Here is a 22836-nt window from a genome sequence, read left to right as displayed (position 1 = left end):
TCATCAAACAGTCTTTTAGTAACTGAAAGAAAATTATCCATGTTTGGCTGCTTTACAAGGAATATCGATGCCTCAAAGAGATGCTTCAGTTTTCTGTGTGCTGTAGAATTATCCCATGACACTTCTGAGAAAAAGGAGAAGATGAAGAGCGCGCCAGCCCCTGGTGAGGTGGGCTGCTTCCTCCTTCCCCGGGAAGACAGACTTCCTCCAAATGTGATTCGGTGTGTTCCACAAGATTCCTCTGAAGTTCGGGTTCCAGTGGTTTTGATGTGGATTTGAAAGCGGCGTCGGTGGGCTTGTGTTCTTCATACAGGTTCCCCTGTGTACACGTTGCTTTTTCAATCTGCTAGCCACTATATGTACATACAAGCAATGTTTACAGCAAAATACCTCCACTGGTGTCGACTGACTTGTTCACAATTATCCTCACTTGGAATGGCATGGCATCTCGCCGCGAACACCTCAAAACAAACAATGTTCTTGAGCCGTTGTACTCTAAGCTTCACCGCTGGAGTACTATTCATAATCCCTTTACAGTGTTGTATAGTTACTGAACATCATGCTTCATTTATCATACTGCACCATCAACATTGTTCCATCTTCTGCTGCAGTGACTTGAAACCACATAACGTAACATGGAGGCGGCAGAGATGACGTGTCCTCTGAGTGAAACGCTTGCTCTTTCAGCGTAGTCAGAATTACTGGGGCTCTCTCTACTTTATTTACTATTGAGAGCCAATAACTGGCCTGCTTCTGTCTCACATATCATAATGGGGACATTGATGCAGATAGAGCATTACAAAGAAGTACAAAGAAAACATTGAGATAAGTCTGTCCGGAAGTTCGCAGCAGTCTCTTGCTATGTACAAAGTGGATATGCCTCGTCCGGGCTTGTTAAAACCTTAAAAGAACACGTGTATGCAGAGTGTATGCAGAGTGCACCTTGTGACACAGAGGCAACGTTTGACCTTTAAAAGAAACGGAACAGTTGAAAGCAAGGTGCTTTATGCCGTTGCTTTGTTACGGCTTGTGAAAGGTCTCTGTTGACCTGACTGACATGGGAGTGAAATGAAAGCATTTTCCCCTCATCCTCTTGTCTCACTCCTCGTTTCCTCCTCTCTGCTCTCAGACATAATATTCTTTGTCCTTGTTCTTTTTGCCCTTTGTGACCGCCTTGGCCACGGAGGTTGCCGCTGTGCTTTTGTCTTTGACCACCGCTCCATTCCCCTCCACGGTGGAATTGTTGGCAAATGTGTGACTCTGGTCTGTCTGGTAGGAGCCCTCATCCCGGTTGCGGTACTTGTACATGGCATACAGGAGGATAAGAATGCACAGAGCGGCAGCAGCCACAATACCAACCACCATCCCCGTGGTGCTGCTGGACTCCCTGATGACTTCCACGGCACCGGGCTGGCTCTTTTCTTCAGAGGCTGTGGGGTCGGCTGTGGGCACATGGGGAAAATTGGGAGGGTAAGTTAGTCCTGGCGTGTTTCGGGAGGATGGAGGAGCAGGGGGCAGAAGCACCTGGTCGCGGGTGTTCATTTTGCCTGCGGGAATGTGGAGCTTGTCAGGGTTGGTGGTGGGAACATAAGGAGGTAAGGGGCGGGGTTTCTGGACTCCACCCTCACCAGTGGTGGGAGGTGGAGGAAGGACTGTCCTGTCAGTGACCATGGGAGAGTTCTTATTATAAAAGTCCTCATCATCTGATTCCGTCATCTCCCCGGAGCCGAATGCTGAGACCTCCACAGGGTCACCGCAGTCCTCCTGGTCCGGGGGGCAGGAAGGGTGAGGAGGGAGTATCAGGGACTCTTTGGTGGTTTCAAGCGGGGATAGGAAAGTGGGAGGAGGAGGGATGACGGGGTAACGGGTGGCGATGGATGGGGGCTCAAGGGAATCCACTGTTATAATAGGCAACACTAATTCACCTCCTAGAAAAGAAACAGAAAAGGTGGGTAGAATTAAAATGTAAACTCTGGCTGATGAAAGTAGATGATGTCAAATATTAGAGATGTGAGACGGTTCAGTGATCACACATATATATTATAAGACATTTGTCAAACACGAATTAAACCATCATGGCATCGACCTTTAATAATGTACACAGCTCTTAATTGCACGAGTAGATTAAGAATGAAAATATAACCCAGAGCTCACATGTAGATAGACATACAGGATGCCCCATGATAGGCGGCAGCTGAATGAAGAGCATTTAACAAACAGAGCACATGACAGACACAAGAAAAGTGCTTTACTGGGTTTTTTTGCTGTTTGACCCACCTGTTCCTGGCTCACACTCTTCGAGATCCTCATCATCACTTGGACACTCTGCTGATGCCACCAAAATGTCATCGGAGTTCTGCGGCTGGAAGGAAAATGGAGAAAGTGTATTTTGTGTTTTTGTTCAAACAGTCATCTCGGTCCCGTCGTCAAGAGTTCAAGCTTCATTTGATTGTTTTGCTGGCTGACTGTCCCATTTAAAAGTTTGCAGGATGCAGCACTGTAGAACTTCAGTGTTTTTGCTCTGCGCACCACTAGAGTAAATATGCAGCTGCTTTTTATCCTGCACCCCCCAGTGGCTGGCTTCATGTTTATGAATAAACTAAGAGCACCAATGAGCGAGAGTGAATTCTCAGTAGGATAAATGTTTTCAATTAATGTTATATAATTTTGTTTTTTGTATGACTCCTTTATACTATTTCTGCCAAAACAATCTTAAACATGCTCAATCAGGGCTTTGGTTGGTTGGAATTGGATTTTAGGATGCACATTTGAATAAGTGCAAAGCAGAGGAGATGTTTCACTAATGGATCAATTGAAAATATCATGAAGGCACTTTTAGGGATATTGAACAAGAAATATGCAATAAAAATGCACTCTATTTGTAAAAAAAGAGGCAGGGGAATTTCCCCCTGAAACCAGCTGCTGATATCTTTCCAGTTTGACAGGGTGGGAACATTTTGGACCAAAATCAAGACATTTAAAATGGTGGCTGCTGATATTCACCTGTCTGGATGATGTATTTTGAACTGTATTTCAAAATTATGAAATAAAAATATCAAAAATACATGTCATTAACTTTGCACATTTTTAAATAGTGTGGAATTAATTATGTGACAAATTCAAAATCACACACATTCGAACCTGATGTGATGTAGCCTTACGGGATTAAACCTGTTGTGTGAGCAAGGCAATGTGCAGACAAATATTTAATATATTTCTATAATATCATATTATAATAATCATTTTATATATTTATCTCCTATTTTATTTTATTTACAAGCGAGTAAATAAGTTGCAGGTCCAACCCCCTTGCTAGTTAACCAGCACATTATCTGAGTCCACAGAGAGATAGAGAGAGGCTCTATTTAATCCCTTGATGCATAGATTTGACCCCCAAATGCTGTTATTTAAACAATGCAAATCAATCTGCTGATGTGATAATGAACATGTCAGCATACAAGGTCGGCCAGATCATAAAATCAATTACTCTTATGAATGGTGGATGGGATGTGAGTGGGTAAAATTATTTGTGATAAATCAGGTAAATATTCATTACAGCATATTATCCGGAGACATCCCAGATAAGGTTGCGCCTGTTGTCTGTGCCTGTTCCGTTCCGTTCGTTCCGTTCATCATGTGCTTTATCTTAATTAGTGGATGGGTGTAACTTAAACAACGAATGTGCTGAGATTGAAAATGATATCAGAACACGTGCCATGCTGCGCACTACGTCGGATCTTTAGAGGATAAAGCCCACTGTGTTTGAGCGTTCCAGAATTATTATGGCGCCATCGTAGAAAGCCTTGTTGGCCACTCCTTCAGATAGGGTACCATTCAATTCAACTGTCCTCTGACAGCAATAAGTCACTTTCAATTTAACGGAGTGACCAAATGATCATCATAGAGATATTAACGTGTGTCTGAATGGAAGCAGACAGATTTTACTATTTGTTATTCTTCCTAATGTTTCCTAAGATGTGGATCTACAGTCAGCAAACCTTTTTTCCTGTACTAGAGAAAAGCTAATTATAAACACAGTCTCATAAACATAAAATAAATTATGTCCAATAATAAAAATATGGCTAGAGTCACAAAGATCCTTATCTTTACTTAATACTGCTGTGGAAACGCTATGACAATAACACTCTTTATAATAACAAATAATTATTTTCTTCAATCTCTCTCTCACCTTTGAGATGCTCTCCCTCAGACTGGGCGACCGTTGCTTGCGGGTGGTAGTGGTAGCCATAGTGGTGGTGGTCTCCATGATTGTGGTCGACATATCCGACACTGCCAGTGGGGTGGCGGAGGTGGCGTCCGTAGCGAGCACAGAGAGCGAGTCCCCGACCAGGCGGAGGTTCCCCTCCACCTGTATGCTGGGATCATTTTCTGCTGCTAGTTTGAGCACCTGGAGGCCATTGTAGTACAGCCCTGAAATCTGACCCTGGAAGGGCCGACCCTTGTCATGGCCACCAATTTTAATGGCCGCTTGGCTGTTAAAGATGGTCAACTGTCTCCCTGAAGTTTGACAGAGAGAGAGAGAGAGGCGGAGAAGGGGAAAGAATGGCGGAGCAGAGAGAGAGAGAAGTCACATGGGACAGCTTGCGTGGAAATATGAGCTGAGCCAGGTGGGTTTAATAGTCAATTCTGAAATAGATGCTCTCTTTAAATGGGGGGAAGTTAGTTAGCAGAGACTTGATCAATTAGAGTTTACACATGCAGGTTAAAACCATCAAAGGAGCATTCAGTCTATATTTAAAGTCCTATTTATGCTTTTTTTTTATGTTTAGTTTTTTTTTTTTAAATTATGGTCCTTTTGAATTATCACCGAGTAAGCAAACTGTCTGTGTGGGAAAAAAAAACAAACAAATGTGAGCAACATTAACAGCAGCAGCAACAAAAGGTTTGGCAGACTGACATGGTCATTCTACGAGATAAAGAAATGCAAGTCTGAGGGGGAAGAATTACAGGCAAACATCGTTTTATGTGGTGTCAGTTATATTTTTTTACAACATTTCAGTTTAAGAGGAACAAGAACTGGTCAACTATGCAACGTTGTTGTAAACAGCATTTTAATGATTTTTATGTAGAATACCCACAATATCTAGTTAAGGGGGGAAAAAGAGGATTCGACCAGGATTATGTGTTTTAGGTAACTGGTTTATAATCTTTGATAAGGTGCAGCTTTTCCACAAGATGCAAGGATGACAACAAAATAAATGTCAGGCACTTTATACCCCTTAGCTGTGACGCGTTTAAATTCCACTTGAAGCTTTATTTTTGTCATCACAATTCATAGCCAATAAAACTTTAAATTGAAATGAAGGGAAAATATTGGTTAACTTGGTTATTGTCACCCTTGTCTTCTGGTACTGCACCTCTTATGGGGGGAAAGGTTATTACTAGTTATTTTAAAGGATTAATTGATTAATCACTTAACTTTTACCTTTATCGAGTAGCCACTCGTCAACTACCCGACCAAGTCTGTATGGGATTCTTTGTCTAGCAATAGCCAGTCGTTCATTATCATAGTGTCCTTCAAAGAATTTGGAGAGACAGATTAAAGGTTAAAAGTCTGCAAACTGAAAGATCACATGGTTAGAAACAGAGTTATAATGTAGCTAACAGGTTAACAAGTTATCAATTTTAACCCAGTTGTGAGTTAAAAGAAACTTGTGCCTTACTTAGTGTTGTCTAGTTATTATGATTAACAGTTTCAATGCTAATTAGAGTACGGTTTAGGCTATTTATAATGTGCTACACTAGTTAGTGTTGTAGTTAGCTTTTTTTATGAGAATAGATTAATCCTAAGTAAACATCAATGACAGTAAAATGTAAAGGAATTAAATGTACTACATGACAAAAAGGTTAATTCAGGTAGACATAAAAAAAAGCATTAAAAAATAAGTCATTCAAACAAACACAGTCATTTCTTGCATTTAGTCAATAATAAACATTGTGTAGTTACAGCCAAAACAGTTATAGGAGGAAAAGTCTGACCCCACCTCTGTTCCACACATGTTTCTGATATACAAAATGTGTTTTTATTGAAGCTCCCACACAATATCAATACCATGTCTCCATTAGAAAGTAATGGGAACTAAAATATCATGTCTCTTTCCACATGTTCAGTAGTGGATAAAGTTCTTCTTAGTTATCAGAAAAAACATGGTGGAATCAGCACTACTAGTCAGAGGTTAAAGTGGGATTTAGTAGGCGGAGGGACCCTAAATTCATAGCGAGAGCTAAACCAGCTATAGAGAAAGTATCTAATTTGGTCGAATATAACACCCCAAACACTAATCCTAAATGTATTTTAACAATTATTTTATTAAACAAAACACATTTGACAAAAATATAGATGCAATTCTTTTGTTTTTGCTGACATTTTTCAGGATTTGAAATAGTTGGCTACTTTGTCTGTGCACAAGTTTTATTGCCTGTTTAGTGAGCATTTGTCCCTCATGGAGAGCCATCAACCTGAGAGGTTGAGCATATCCAGATGCCGATTGAACATGATGTGTTCATGTGTGCATGAACTGTTGTGACAATAAACGTGAAACTGGCAATCAGACTTATTCATTATTTTGTTAAAGGTCCCAGAACTGTTTTGGTCCATTTTAACCTCTGCTACTAGGACTGGTTTAAGTGAGGCAGGACTTGATGTCTCTATTTAACACATGCACATAGAAGGCAGGAAATATACTGTATGATACAGACTTCAACAGCATGAACTGTCAGTTCCTGATGCAGAGCCCACTTAATGTCAATGCTATAATTACTTGATATATTCAATAATTGAATCCTTGAATATAGACTTGTACTTATTCTGCAATGAAGAGTTTCATGTCATCAGCTGCAATGTTCTGACTTACAACAACCATATTCTTACATTATATATAAGTTCACACATTATATATAAGTTCTATGTAGAGCTTAGTCAAAGGAAGTTATTTGAAAGCTTAGGAGAGCTTCTTTGCAAAGGGGAAAAGGCCAACTGAGGAGCTAGAAGAGGAGCTGACAAGAATAGAAAGCTTCTTTTAACAGACCATAAAATACGGGTTTATCAACAGGTGACTCATGCACCAAGTCTCCGCTGCATAATATGTGGTGACAGGCTAGAAAACGAGGTAATGAAGTCTTCAACACATACAGATTAAGAACCCTGGAATTAAAGACAAACCCTTGGAAATGTTTGAAAGAAAAAAACATGAAGGACAGAAGAAATTATTGAGGGCCACATCTTCAACAAATGTGTGCTATTGTGAGTTTGTCCTATCTGACCAAGTCAACACTTAGTATGCAGTGCCGTTGACATATTTTAAGCCTAAATAAAATCTATACAATTTTCATATTGGCAATAAAAATAATTGTGTTTAGCTATATTGTACTGAACTACATTCACTGTAAAGTTAACTTTATTCATAAAAAAAATATTCAGAGAAAATATCCAGTAATAGGCTATTTAAATATTTCTCCATTTCAGACTCATCTGCCAAACAGGCTGTACAAGCTATAGCAGCTGATGAAGACTCTGTCATTGCTAGACGCACAAGGCAGCTTCACGTTAATGCATCAGCTTCAGATTGCTCTGTTGTTCCCTAAATACGACACATTAAATATGCGCGGCAACTTAATGAGGAAACAGCTACCAGAAATCTGAATTAAAATATGCCACTGAGAATGTCAGTATTTTACAGACAGTACATTTTGCAACCGTGGATTTGATGATTTGTGTTTGCAAACTCCTTCCCTTATTCAGGTCCGTCATGCTCCCTATTTACATGTCGTATAACCATATTCTTTGTCCCCACAGTCTTACCTGGTGGATAGCGCTCAATGATTGGATGGTTGTCCACCTGGAGAGTGGCATTGCCACCGCTGCGTGTGAAGCGAACAACATGGTACTTGCCGTCATTCACTATGACAGCAGGCTCATCGATGGTGATGTCATCTGTTCCTACATTGAATATGACACCAATTTTTCCTTGATCCTGCAAATAAAAACATGAAAAATGATGAGTGTCAAGTTAAACAACTGGCAAAAATTAGACTACAGATCTCCCATCTGCTTCAGAGTCTTAATATATAATATAATATAATATAATGTAATATAATATAATATAATATTGTGCTAGATTTGTGAATTTTGCATTTTTTTTCTGCTTATAAAGTTCATCATATAATTGGTAAGACATATCCTCCCCCTGTCCTGTTTATCGCCATCAGAGCTGTGTGTAAAGCAAACCAGTGCATATTCATGAGCAAAATTCAGGGTAGTACAGCCCCAGGTCAAACTCAGCCCCCTCTCGTCTGGAGGACAACATCATTGGAGCCAGAGCAATCTGCCAGGGGGCTTTATAAGGGTTCAACAATAGAGTTGCTTCCAACTTATTCTTGATTACAAAACAGCCCCAAAGTACCCTTTGGCAGCTGGAAACACTGCTGCACCACAGTGGTAGTAAATAAAAGATTGGCCTTTGTAGTTCACCTAATTATGGATCCTTTCTTTCTTTCTAATTTCGCTTCCTAATGCCCATGTGTTTGGGCATAAAGCTACTCTAGTATTTCGCACCTATCTTTATAGACATCAGCTCTGATCACTTCCCTGTTTCCACCAGAGCTTACGTGTCGGATCAGCAGTCTTCTCTGATACATATCAGTGGAAAATATGTATTTTTAAAAAAGGATACACAATTATAAGGATGCATTTAAAAAGAAAAAAGAAAAAAGCAGATGGTATGTCAGAGCTGCTTATATACCGGTATTTTTAAACATAACATAGGGCATATAGATTCTTCAAAGTTTCAGTCAATCATGTGGCCATTTTAACACAGAATTTCTGTATTAATGATTTTCAATACTGACAATCAGAAAGAACTGAATGTAAAGATGCACTATGTAAAGTTCCAGCTTTGTCTTATTTGTTAATCAAGAGTATTTCAAGCACGACAAAGATGCCCTTTTCATACTGGGTGGCATATTTATACTGATGTCTTAAAGGTTGTTCCTTAAGGAGGATTTTGACCCCTTGGTGACATGAATTACACAGGTGTACTCATGTTTTATAAGGATCCACTGTTGTTAAATAGAAAGTTTGATATCTGACAATGATTTTAGGAAGTGAATGCTTTTCAAAGGCACCTCACTTGAAAACCTCTAAATGCCAGCAGCACTATAAAAATCCATATATCATGTGTAGCATTTTCTATTTCCATATCTCCCTTGTGGCCAGTGTTATTTTGACTAGCTTATCTGAGCCCTCACCTAGTTTTCACCAGAAGGAAAGAAATAGCGCAAGAAGACAATAATTTAAGAGTTTATGAAGCAACAAGGAAGCATTCCATATTCTTAAAAACCATTACACTGTCTCAAGAGAATACAACAAAGTGCTAAACAGGGTCTATTTCCAGGTATGATTGTTGTTGTGTGCTTTGACAACAGGTGGCATTTTAATTATTACCCCACTCACAGAAGTTTGCTCCCTGTGGCGTTCATCATGGCAAATCTGTCCCGTCATTACATGCAACAAAATGCTGATTTCCTCCAGAAAAAACAACAACACACACAGTTGCTGGCAACTGTTGAGGAGTCATTCGCTTCCACCAAATTGATCTCCCTTTTGTGGACATTATTCCATAAAAAACATCGGAATATTAACAAAACAATCTGTCAGTTTTGTAACATTTACACGTCAAGTTCAAAACCCTCCTTACTATGTGGAGCTGAAGATAGTCTCCGAGTCCATGAGTGCTTTCCACTCGCACCAGAATGGCATTCTTCTGTTGACAGCTGAACCCCACAGCTAACCGGTCAGCTCGGGTGCTTGGGCGCTCATTGGGGGCCCAAATGAACGTGATGAGAGCGCCCCCTTTCCCAAAGATGTACGTGGTTCCAGCTGGAATGAGACAGGAGGAGAAACAGCAGTCAGGGAGAGAGAGAGAGAGAGAGAAAAAAAGGTTGTGCTGTAAACAGGTAGAATTTATAGTATTGGTTAATGTTCGTTTCTGAAATGTTTGTGTAGTAGTGGGAGATTTTCAAGGACGAATATTCAAAATATTCAGTACTAGTACAATCCCGGGTATTGATTTGAAATGTCTCTCAGAAACAAAATGCCTAACCCCCCCACCACACCGCCTGCCTTACACACATACCATTGTTCATTTTTCAAAATATTATAGTAGACACAGAAAATCTCAAACCAGGAAGGCAGTGAGAAAGATTTAACAAGGAGGACTGCTTTCTCCTTCAATCAAATTTAAGTAGCCACATTCACAGAGGTTTACTTTCCTAGATGTTAAATAATGACACCAATCAAAGTTGCATCTTTTATTTTCAGTATTTCACACTGCACTGCAAACTCTGAGGCTAAATCCAATACCATTCATTCATTTTCTTGAAGGCGAGACGATCAGTAATCATCTCGTCTTCAGCTGCTTATCCAGCACTATTGACTCCTGAATATAAGGGCATAGCCTGCAATAAATCCACGGGTTTCATTCACACATATTTTTGCCTGATGTGACATAGACATTATGTTCACTTTGTAGATGTGGGGTATTTCTCTGATTCTGTTCGTGAGGAAGACACCATCTCTATGTTCAAGAGTAGACTAAAGACTTTCCTTTTTAATAAAGCTTATAGTTAATCTATACATTAATCAATCATGGAACATGGATCATGGAAACCACATAGTAAAATTAAGTGGATTTAAAACTAGCACCTTTGTTGCTCTGAGGCAACAGTGCAAGAGCTAGTATCAGCTGCACAAACATATTAACAGTCGGATAGCCATTTAATATACTTCTGATGAGTCTGAACCCAGCTGGCACAGCACACGTATTCCATACTTCATGCATCTTGGAGTGAATATGAATGAAGTAATAAAGATTTCTGAATAACCTTCCTGCATTCAGTAGGGCAAAATGACAAAGGTGACATGTAGTGCAGCATGCAGATTACTGAAGGCTGTATAGGCAGTGATTTATTGGGAAAACAATAAATATATTAAGAATATAGACTTGCGTAGAGCTCTAAACTGTGAGCAGTTGTGCAGAAATCAGGAGTTATGGAGACATATTAAGTCTGAATTTGTCTCCTGACTTATTGCATCTCAGGCACACTCCTTCCATGGACTATTAAATGCAGCTCAGTGAAATAAGGAGAATGAATGGGACAGGCTAAAGTCTGACAGATAGAAAATACAGATAAAATATGGTGTTCAAGGTAGAACGTGGTAGAAATAGTTGCCGTATAAATCTTTTGCATCAGATTAATCAAATCAATTGAATTTAGGACACAGGAAATCTTGTGCATTTTAAGCACATGCTTAATTAATTCTGTACATGCAGAATTAATTGCCATCATGGTTGAATTGCTGTTCTTACCATCATGAGAATGATGTGTCCAGTCAGTTAGTTCTCAAACTGAATGTCTGCTGCCTCAAATAACCCCATCCTTCCATTATAATATTAAGGATTTCCTCCATTCAGATTTCACATGACTCGTGACTGAAATGTCATTCTAAGATAGCGTATTAATGCTTGATCTCATTGCAAAAGTCAAAAAGATATTTCCCATGAATGCACTAGAATAGCTTTTATGGAAGGAAGTCATTATGGTTAGGTATAAACTTTCATTAAGACAGCTTTTAAGATTTATGTCTTTTAATTTTTACACCATTGTTACATCAAGACTGGAGTATTTGTAAGCTTGCATCAATTGTAATCGTTAAACTAATTTCGTGTTTTCTTCTATTCCTGCATGTATTCAGTAATTGTGTTTGTAAAAAAAAGAGCAGTGTGATGAAAACACATTTAAACCTTTAAAGTGAGATTTATATGATCTTATGCCTCCTTTTTAACATTTTGATTAAGGTCAACATTTATAGTGTTATGACGATTTAATGTGTTCATTTGCATCAGTTTGGGGTGAAGACTGTGATGAAAATTCAATTGCGGAGTCAGAAAACAACCTGCTCTTCAACTCTACTCGAGGATAGCGTCCCTATGCTAACATTAACACGTCCCCCATCATGCTATGCTGCAGTGTTAAACTGCAGACACGGTTAAAACGGTGGCCGTGGGTGCCTTTAATATTAACACCAGCTGTCTTTTCGTACAACGGCAATCTGTTTTCTCTGAGAGTCCAACAATTACGTGTGATTCTCTGCTTTACTATGTTCGCACTCCGGCAAAATTCAAATTGATAACAAGAGATTACTTTCTTCATAAATTGATGACTTCATTACCTATGCATTTTGATAGATAGATCCCCGTGACGGTGCTTTCATCAACAGCAAATTACATTCTTTACTAGTAATTCTCACTGATTTTGAAGGTTGCTTTTAAGTGTTGGAAATGTTACCGCTTTTTAATCTGTTCATTAACAAATTAAAACTCCAACACAAACATAACCTTCACAATTCAATGCATACAGACAAATAGTACTGCTGTTTCCTTTCTTCTTCTCTTTGACCTTGCTGAATTTGTTTTACATTGGTCCAAGGGGACAAGTTTTGCTTTTGATCTTGATGCACATTCTATGGGTATTAATTGTGTACTGTTACTTTTGCCAAGGTAGGACTTCATCTTTAAATGGAGCATTTTGTAATTCCAGTAATGGCATTTTTTTCGATGATGACTGTAAGCAGCCTTGCCTAAGTTCTGCATCTCGGCTTACCTTTCATGCATTGCAGCAAAATATTTCTTCTTTTCAGTTCCCATTTTCCTCCCCCAGTTTGTTCTGCTTTGCTGCAAAACGAGAGCAGCGCAGCATTTATCTTGGCCTCTGATTTTTGCTCACTGTGCCATCCTTCGCCTTATCCACTATTTTCTCCCTCTACATCTTGGTAAAAGTGCGATCAACACGCAATTTTTGCCTTGATTTACAAAACAAATGACAAAACAATGATGATGATGGCATTATAACATCAGTTCAATTCACTAGCAGCATCTGTGCACAACATGGAAGCTGGAGGACTAGATTTTTATTATTTTTATTGTTGGGAGTGTGCATGCGTTTATATATTTATTGGTATAATTATGTGTATGCATACCTGCCTAACTGTCATCCTGGAGGGTAAATATAATATGCTACCTGAAAGGGAACGAAGTCCTATCTGATAGATGTTTTGATGGCCCTCTCCCTTTGCTTGCAGTTCTTGTGGCTAGAAATAAAGCATTTTGTCTGATTGCATTGAGATACTAGATCATTTTTCTTCATATTTTATAACTTGAAAGTGAGGGTAATATATTTTATGTTCAAATCAATCCCTGAATAGTAATGAATACTAATAAGTGCTCAAAGAAGTCATACGTAATAGCTACACTAAGCCATGTCTTCCACTTCCACTTCGTCCACAGATATCTCTCTGGAAGCATCAGCTACTCTTTGTCTTTCCACAGTTAGACAATCCTAACATCAATATTGGGGCTCTGTAGAATTAAATGCAGCAGATTCTCACTGAGCTGTGCAGAAGTGCTTGTTTAGTGAATGATGAGTGGTCAGCTACAGCGTATTCATGCTTACATTCTGGATGAGAGCATATAAGGTCACTGGTGCAGGGGGGGTCATGGTTTTGCTACCTCTCTTGTGTAGTTGTTAATGGATTAGTTCAATAAAAACCTCCACAACACCAACAGTGAAAAGACACTTTAAACAATTTAAAAAGCCTATCAACAAAGAGCATAAGCAACTAATTATTATAACCCCAAAGAAAATGCATTCTTTCATAACCTTTGATTATGTATTAATTCACTGGCAACTAATCCTGTTATATTTCTCCAGAACGCCTCTCACTGAAAAGCAATATCATGATGCACAACCTAAATTAAAAAAAAACATTTCTGTGGTCAAATTTAAACTAGGCCATCAAATCTATTTGTCCCATTAAACACAAGGAAACATTGTAGAAGTTCAAGTTCTTCATCTTCTATTTTGTTCTGCGTTATTATATGTCACTCAAGTAAACATCATGCGAATAAATTTGTTTGTGCATGACACGTGGACCTGACGTTATGGCGTTTGAATATAGTGCAGCAGAAGTCAAAAGAAATACTGAAAGCTCTCCATAAATGTAGATTTTTGTTCATTTCAAGATCGATGACAAGCTAAAACCATCATTAGTATCTGTGCGTATGCCAGATACTGTATGCTGCGTGGTATAACAATATACTTAATAACCTGTGCTCAACATGAGGGGTGAGAGGCTTAGCAGTAGGATAGGTGGCCTATAAATAGCCATAGCCCAGAGGGCCTCTAAAAGACTGTGGCTATCCTTGACACACACACACACACAAGCACATTCAAAACTGACTTCTTCTGCGACAATGGTTATATAACCCAGTACCAGTAAATGTTAATCAATAGCTGCACACACATTCCACAAAGTGCATTATGTCATTGTGGAAATAACGTGAAGTATACATTTCTCTCTAAAGTACTGTCTGCACCATTAATGATGCACTTACATTCGTTTTCTACGGAGGAACACGTCCTTCACAACAAGCCACAGCACTGAATCTAGAGCTAATAGAAAATGTATCAGCGATTCTTTGAAGTGTTTTCTTTGTAGGCCGGTTTGATCATAGACTGTGCCGCACCTGTAAAAGCCTGGCCGAAAATGATATGGATATAATAGTGCAGATGTAATTAATCAAGTTTCTATTGCAACTGACAAAGTGAAAAAGACACTACACATCTCCTTTTATCGAACATAAAAGTGACTGTTAGGACAGAAAATTCAAAGTGCAGTATAAAAGGGAATCTGGTGTCAGCACTTTGCTGGAGCCAATTCAAGCACTGAAGACAATTTGATGTAGAGTATTGACGACCAATACTCACCCTTATACTCTTATATCTCAAATTACACAGACCAGGTGATCATAATTTGGGGGAAAAGTTGTCATTAGTCCCGAACTGATTTAGTAAAATACTGTCATATCATAAAACACAGACCATTACAGGGAATGCAATCTGCTGTTTAATCAAATAAGAATCTCATTGGAAGTGATAGAGATTTGCAATGATGATTCACTATACCATTGATGTGTATTTTGAATAAAACAAATGCACACACTGGTGCTGTACCATCGTAAGTTGTTTTCAAACTCGGCTGTTTGGCCCGTTTGTTTCCTGGGATAGTCCGCTTTGGGCAGGTGTGAAAGCTCATCCGAACGCTGGTGCGCACCAAAAAACTCTGGTCAAGCTGAAAACATGGGTCTCGGTTCGCTTTGAATGCGGTGTGAAAGCTCCCCGGACAAACACAGGACCAAATGCACGTAGTAACGCTATATGCAGTGCATCGAGGGTAGAGGAAGTACAGCGCGCACTCCAAACCAAAACAAACATGGGAGAGGGAGGGATTTCCCCTCCTACATTGTCTAATCGACGAGTGCCCCTCTCAACCATGGGATGATTCTCAGAAAGTTTGGTTCGCTTTAGAACTCACAGCGTGAAAGCAGGACCGAAACAAGTGATAAATGCAACAATGTTGCGACTTTCAGCTCCCCAATTGAACCGAGCCCGCCTGGTCAGCTGTGAAGACAACCTTAGAAAGCGTCATGGGAAAAACGCAACCATTACTGGTACTGATGGGTAGATAAAATGGGTTTAATGGTGCACTGTGCTATGAGAGAACTACCAATGGTGCCTCAATATAAAGAAGCAACAAATCCCTTTTGTCATATGTATAAATATCTAAATATACTTATTTAAGTATGTCGGATGGCAAAATCAAGCTCTTATCTGGATATTTATTCCTGACCCTTGCCACTCAACAAAAACAATACTAAGAAATTGTTGGAGGGAAATGCCTTACCATGGCCCCCTCTAGTAAGAAAGGGCATCCTGTTGATGGCAATTGGAACAGTGCCATGCTTGTTGTGAAAATGGTGGACATGGTGCGTGGTGCTGAGACTAGAAGACACGCGTGCCGTTCCAGTCTGGATGGGGAGTACATTGAGCAACACGAACCAGAAGGCTAGTCTGGTACAATAACTCACGCCCATGCCCAGGCTAAAGCGTGACCAACCGCTCCTCTGTCCGAGCACAGGGCCTGCTGAAAAGAGTCTACCCATGTATATCAGATCCTCATGGGCCCAGTAAAGACAGCCTGGCCAAGGTTTGGCACGTGGCAGTTTGACTTGAAGACCACAGGGCATCTCAGTGACAAGCGGTGCCCATTTGTTTCATAATCCCTCAGTTTGAGTGGGGAGGAACAAGATAGTGGAAAAATATCCTTTGAAATCGTGACAAAAATAATAAAAGAGATGTTTCAGGATAGCAGTCAAAATCCAATCAATGTCCTTGTAGAAGAAACTGGAGCGCGGCCAACTTATTTCTTATTAACATTTGGCCAAGACATCTAGAAAGGCAAAGCCGGTGCTACGACCTCACTGAAAACCATCCCAGAGCACATTCTCCAGAAAGTGAGCCAAGGGTATCCAAAATGCAGAATTGATACGTATCCAAATGAAGAATGAGGATGAATCCACACATAATTTCAAGCAGGAACGATGCTCAACCATGACCACTTAGGCACAAAAAGTGTCAGGATGAAGCCTCATGGGACAAGAACTGTCTCCATCGCCGACAGGTGGAGCTTGAGGGGAGCGGAACCTGCCCAGTAAAAAGAGCGTCCCTCCACCGCAGCAGGACACGCCACACACGTCCGTAGGAAACTGGATCATCTCATTAATCAAAAAGGACACAGAGTCAAAAATGAGAAGATGCAGCAGCGGAGGCTAATTCAGAAATCAATGCTCTTTCTCCGTTTTAGTCTGGAAAAGGGGACGAGAACAGAGATGGGAGAGAGAGGGAGAGAGAGGAGGGACCAGCTGCAGCAGCACGGTGAAGGAGAAAATGCAGAAAATAAATAAATAATGTCTCAGCGGCTCCTCATTTACTCTCTCTCAGATGCAGAAAATCCACGGAATGGTAATCTCCGATGTGACGGAGATCCGCCACAATGTTGCCGTAGCGCAGAGCGTCTCTGTTTCAAATGCACGTATGATCCGTCACTCTCATCCAACCTGCTCAGTCTCATATGCAGTGCAGACTCCTGCTGCATTCTCCTCTCCGTGCTGCTCCTTTTTCCTTTACCTCTCCCATTAGCCAGTCCGGATCTGCTGCTGCGCTACCTCTGGGTGAGGAACGCTGACTGTGACAGCAGCAGCAGCAGCTCGTGTCTGTCTCTGGAGGAGAGCAGGTGATTCTCCTCTGAAGAGGTGAATCAGACGACAGGGATGTTGCCTTAAAACTGCTGCAGCAAAAAAATAAAAAATATATGCTAATTAAAAAGCGCCCACATAGCGTAACAAAATTCCGGATGGTGAAATTCCAGGACAGTCTGGATTCCAGCAAAAAAATATCTTGGCTTGGAGTTTCGGTCTAATGAGTGCGAGATAAAGGAACCCTTCTAAAGGCATAGCTACTGTCGTCAGAGGCTCTGATCCAGTGAGGCACAGCATGCGCCGCCGCTCTGTGTGTTTGTGTGTGTGTGTTTGCATCTGAGAAAGCGAAGTCTGTGAGCAAATAAGTGAGGAGGGGGGGTCTGTGGATTGAGTGAGGGAGGGAGGGAGAGACAGGAAGAGATAGAGAAAGGGAAAACAGGCAGCCATGGTGCAAAACAGTAAGGCAGTAAGTGAATAAACACATGCTACACATTTACAGCACACTGCCTTGCAGGACCTGGCAGTAACACGTAGGAATCATACTGCAGAGGCGGAGCCTGATTTAAGTGAGCCGTCAGAGCTCTTACAGAAGGAACACAAGGATATTTGGCGTGGATGTGCCGCCATGATAACAACTGGAGAGTGTGTGAATGACGGAAACGCAAATGCCTGTCAACGTGATATAATATGCCTCACTACCTGAGGCTAAGGAAGCGAAAGGATATGGTGCCTAATGCATTCTGGGGGGGAAAAAAAAATCAAGATCTCGCTCCATCTCAAGCTCCTCTTTGCCCTGGCGATGCATGACTATCTGAGTTCAGAGGTGTTTGGGTGGGAGGAATATAATGGTAAAATGAATTAGAAAATGCTGACACTTGAGAAGAGGCGCTCATTATCAGGTGTGGAGCAACAAAGTGAGAGAATGGAGAAACAGAGAGGGAGAGATTGCAGGAGAAAGAGAAGGGAGAGGAAGGGGGGGGGGGGGGGGGGACTGCAGTGATATCAGCTACATCACGGTCGATGGAGATATCAGCTGGGATTGACTAGTCGGTCGAAAGGACACGCATGGAAACAGGAGGACAGAGGCAAGCCATGCAGCATCACCTCTCGTAGTGACAAGAAGACGCCGCGGGCCATTACTCAAGCGGGGGTGGGGGGGGGGGGAACGGAGAGTGCATTTCTGGAATGGTAAGTTTGCTTATTGGTCCATTAGTCATAAATAAAATCAGATTTTCGTTTCTCCCATCTGTCTTTCAAGCTGGGTCAGAGGGAGACTTTAAACACTGATGAGCTTCTCAGGAAATGTTGATGTCTTTAGCAGAACTGCTGCGATGTCGAGCGCTGCTTGGGTATCATCTGGAGGCAAATTCAAAGCAATAAATGTGAAAATCAGTGCGTTTAATCTCGTCACAGGAAATGTTTCATCAATGACTCCTAGAAAAGATATGGAACTAATTTGCAGACAGTTGATTGAGTTAAGTAAAATGATGCTTGCATTTATAAAGTTACATGCTTTGAGGGTTGGTTAACATGATGAAAGCCATGCTCCTTGAACAAAAGAGGAAGGGGTAACCTAGTACAACCCACGCAACCCTGCTACTGACACATCCTGAGCTTTCCTCCAATCAATCCTACAAACTGCTATGATTGTTCTCCATCTTCTATTCTTTGCAACTCAAGGACATTGATTTGCATTTAGGTTCAGTATTCTCCTACAGGCTACAATGAAACGATTTTTCCCAATTATAGAGAAGGCTGAAAGATAATAATGCATTTACATAATCAAATAATCTTTTGCACTCAAGAGCAATTCAGACCGTGTACACAACATATATAAGTGTAGAAGCCTGCAAACTTTGCCCGTGACAAGATACAGGATGATGTTGACAGCGTTTTAAATACTTAAACACCTAAATGTGCACTGTTTGTTCTCAGGAGGATTTGTGTGAGGTTTTTCCACAGACATCCATTTTTGCCCCAAGGGGTAAAGTAGCAGGATTAATCATCGCACTTTCAGATTAATTAAGCATAATGCAGGCATCCTCTGAAAGGCATGGCCTGCAGATGTGATGTTCGGTTGATGTCATTAGGCTAAAAATGAAAAACACCTAAAATAATCCTGGCATGAAGGGTGCATGAAAAAGAGAATGAAAAACCTGAATGCACCAAAAATCTGGCAGAAGACTATTTATGAAATGCATAGCTAATGTCATCAAATACATTTGTAGCAGCACCAGAACACAATTCTGATCTGTTGAGCTGACATCTAAAAATAAGAGACGCATGACTGCTAAAGGGGGTCAGTTACATCAAGAAAGATTCAGACCTAAATGATTTTAGCAGGGCGTCTGGGGGCAAAGCTTTACCCGCGACTCTCCCGCATCGCTACACCTTAATTAAACAGGATCTCCACTTTATTTTCATCGCTTTGATGTCTTGGCAGACCGTGCACACGCCTGGCTGAAAAGACGCTGCATGTGACAGTGGGCTGCATATTGTTGGCTGCAGATGGCAGGTGCAGAAATAGAATTCAGTAGCCTCAACATGTCGGCTGAAAGGAGTGAGCTGCAGCAATGATTACAATGCATAAAAGACGCCGCTAACAAGAGAGGAAATGGCCACAGTCTCTTGAGTGTGAACGAGCACAATTCCTACCTAAACGGCTTGCATTGGCGAAAGATACAAGTGCAAGAGGCGCAGAACCGTCTATCTCCAGCAAAACACGGGCTTGGCCTTGATATTCAAAATGTGAAACCTGAGAAGATGATGGGTAATCACTTCAGATGATACAACGTTTGCTTGGCTGAGTTCTCGTCCCTCTTCACTGCTCAAGTCTATGTTTGACGGTAAGCCTGAAAAAACACGAGAAGCATATTTGGCCACAGAAGAAGCCCAGTTTTTGCTGTTGGCTCGCATCAATCTCGCTGCCTTTTAGCTCATTATAAAAACATTAAAGACAGCGCTGGCAAAAAAAGGACAAAACACTTTGTTGCTTGCTGCAATTAGAAAAAAACGACATCTGTGCTGCATCCAACAACTTGGTCTCAGAGGGTTGACAATGATGGTAACTCCTAGGGGAGTATAATGATCAAACTTTGTCAATCAATCTTGATATATTTATGATTATATCATACATCTAGTCTTCAACAAATACTATGCTTGTTTTGCTTTCTATAGAAAAGCAAAACAATTTCTAAATTGTTTTCTGAATTTCTGAACTCAAAACTATGCAAGAGGATTCTGCAAAAAATCACAGTTTCTACAATGAAATTCCAAAACGCTATAGCCAGCAGCAAAGTGAAATGAGATAAACCTGTGTGCCCACTGACTGACATCCTGGTGTGAGTGAACCTTTAATGCATGATCAGCATGCGGCTGTCACACGTATGCATGGAAGTTCACTTCTGTCGGATATACGAACGATGTGTGACAGTCCTTCAGGTGTCAAACGCAGCATTATAATTATCTTCATATGAAACGTACATCTCTCTGTTAAGGCTGGATGTACAAGCTTTGCTGTTCTATCTGTGCACTTTATGAACCCCACTACCTTAGAGATACTTGAATATACTCAATGGAATGGCACAGTATGCCACCCCCCAAAAATCAAATTAGACTTGTACACATGCATGTGTCACTGATATAACTGGCATCTATTGCATACAATTCTGACACACCACTGCTATCTATTTGTCCACTGCTTGCCTGGTCAATCACAATGGATTTGGCTATTATTGCACTGTGCAAAACATTTTAGCCTTCTGAGTGCCTTGTTATGTTGTGTTACATAAATTAAATCTGCTTTTCAATTTTACTAGGTTACATAAATGGACTGGGGAAAGTGAAGGATTAGCACATGGGCTTTTATCTGGCCACAGGGGCGGCTTCGAGAGCCAGTAAGCAGCCGGTCGGTCTGGCCGGAGTGAAAAGATGCCAATTCTGACAGTAAGCACAGAAATCCATCTCATATTGAAACAGACAACAGAGTGTTGTATAGTCTGCAGCGTGTTGCATGCTGGGAGTGCTCTCTCTCTGGCTACTGGCATTAGAAGCTGCCTTTTTTTCTCCTTGCCTTCATCTAATTACATGTACCACCATAATATTGTAATTAATTATGATGACAAATAAATTACTCAATTAATGGAGAAGGACTTTAATGTTTAAGTCCCTACATACAAACACGGCTGCAAAAGAAAGCCATCATTGGCAGGATAACTGTTGACTCCTCACTAGTACCTCGGTCAATGAGTTTATGAAATCGCGCAATTGGTTGTTTGTTTGTCTTCATGCAAGATACTTTGAAAGGGACTTGAAGGGAATGCAATTTTATGGAGGAGTATATTTGTGCAGAGGAAAAGTTGAATATATTTTTTTGGGCATATCTGCATACAGAAACCATTTTTCTTTTCCCCCCAAATTCGTGACAAACTAATAATTAGTCCTTTAAAATAGACATGGAGTGTAATGTGTCTCTGTTCGACTCAACTTGATCCCTATTAGTGAGGTAGTTTAGCATACATTAACGATATCAATAGCCTGGCAACAGTCCCATGCTGCTTTAAAAATGTAATAATAAATAAGAGCATCAGGCTGACCTGGTTTACAGCTGACAGATTATGCAACTACATTTAATCTGACATAAAGCACCTCTGCAGAGCATCACGCTGGTAATTAATTGTCACTGATGTTATGCTGGCCTCAAAATGATGTGAAGCTGTGGGATTAAAGCCACAATAGCATCAACATCTTCTTAAATTCTTCATTAAAGTGGGTCATAATTCACCACGTGCCAAACACAGTGGAAGATCTGACTTTATGAGCGGAGCAGCCGATGAGTGACGCTTAAGTGAGCATGGTGTCACTGTGTGTCTGAGTGTTTGCGACAAGTCACAAACAAAGCCAAAGAGAAGGGAAGCTCTGCACACGCCTTGTGAGTGCGTCTAGCTTTCATGATGTAAACTGAATGTAACCGTTCTCCTCTCACACAGCCCCTGCAGCAGGGACTGGGAAGCCCTGGCAAATCCCTGGGAGCAAGCATAGACAAGCATTCTTCTGGGGGCTCAGCTGCTGCATGGTCCGGGTGTCAAGCGGAACCCGCCATAGTTCCATGCAGCGAGGGACAGAGAGAGACAGTCACCAGCAGGGCTGGAGGCCTCTACCTGGAAATGAACACTTCCATGATGGCGTTCTCAAAACTGGAGAGGGCCTTTAACACACGTTGGGGAATATCGCTCCACAAATCACCACTAATTGTAATAATAACGTACAATTTAGTCTTTAGTATCCTTTTGGCAGTATTAGACCGGGAAAGGGATTGATTGATGAAAAACCAATAGTTTCATTTAGCTCCAATATGCTCATGAATTAATCAAGCCAACAAGCCAAAGCCTGAATAATATTATATAAAACAAAATACTGGCAAAAGCCATCATAAGCCCATAAAGCAAAAATAAAGTAGTAGTGGTCAAACTGTGGCTGCAGAGTTGCGAGTGACTTCAGATCTTAGAGGCTTGGTTTGAACTCCCCGACAGAAAGAGGAGGTGAGGCGTGTTTAATAAATGTTCGGTTAATTCTCTCGAACTCTTTGATTCCGTGTGACATTGGTAGAAGATTGAACTCCCTCTCCAGAAGTCAGTGTTTGCAGTGTGAGTCATAAGAGGCC

At 40.8% G+C, this 22836-nt stretch overlaps 1 protein-coding gene across 1 annotated transcript in view; it reads right to left on the bottom strand.

Moving 5' to 3' along the window:
* Positions 1-1125: 1125 nt before the first annotated feature.
* nrxn2a (neurexin 2a) overlaps positions 1126-22836 on the bottom strand; it is a 59397-nt gene continuing 37686 nt past the window's right edge. The window contains exons 16-21 of the mRNA XM_068744848.1: positions 9717-9898; positions 7823-7994; positions 5447-5536; positions 4190-4518; positions 2278-2362; positions 1126-1928 (exon numbers count right to left, since the gene is read on the bottom strand). Coding sequence (XP_068600949.1) covers positions 1126-1928; positions 2278-2362; positions 4190-4518; positions 5447-5536; positions 7823-7994; positions 9717-9898 — 1661 coding nt within the window. The remainder of the gene's footprint in view (positions 1929-2277; positions 2363-4189; positions 4519-5446; positions 5537-7822; positions 7995-9716; positions 9899-22836) is intronic.

The sequence above is a fragment of the Brachionichthys hirsutus genome, chromosome 10 (assembly GCF_040956055.1).
Source record: "Brachionichthys hirsutus isolate HB-005 chromosome 10, CSIRO-AGI_Bhir_v1, whole genome shotgun sequence".
In the NCBI taxonomy this organism is placed as follows: domain Eukaryota; kingdom Metazoa; phylum Chordata; class Actinopteri; order Lophiiformes; family Brachionichthyidae; genus Brachionichthys; species Brachionichthys hirsutus.
Note: the sequence above shows the minus strand (reverse complement) of the source record. Positions and strands in the feature narration are given on the sequence as shown.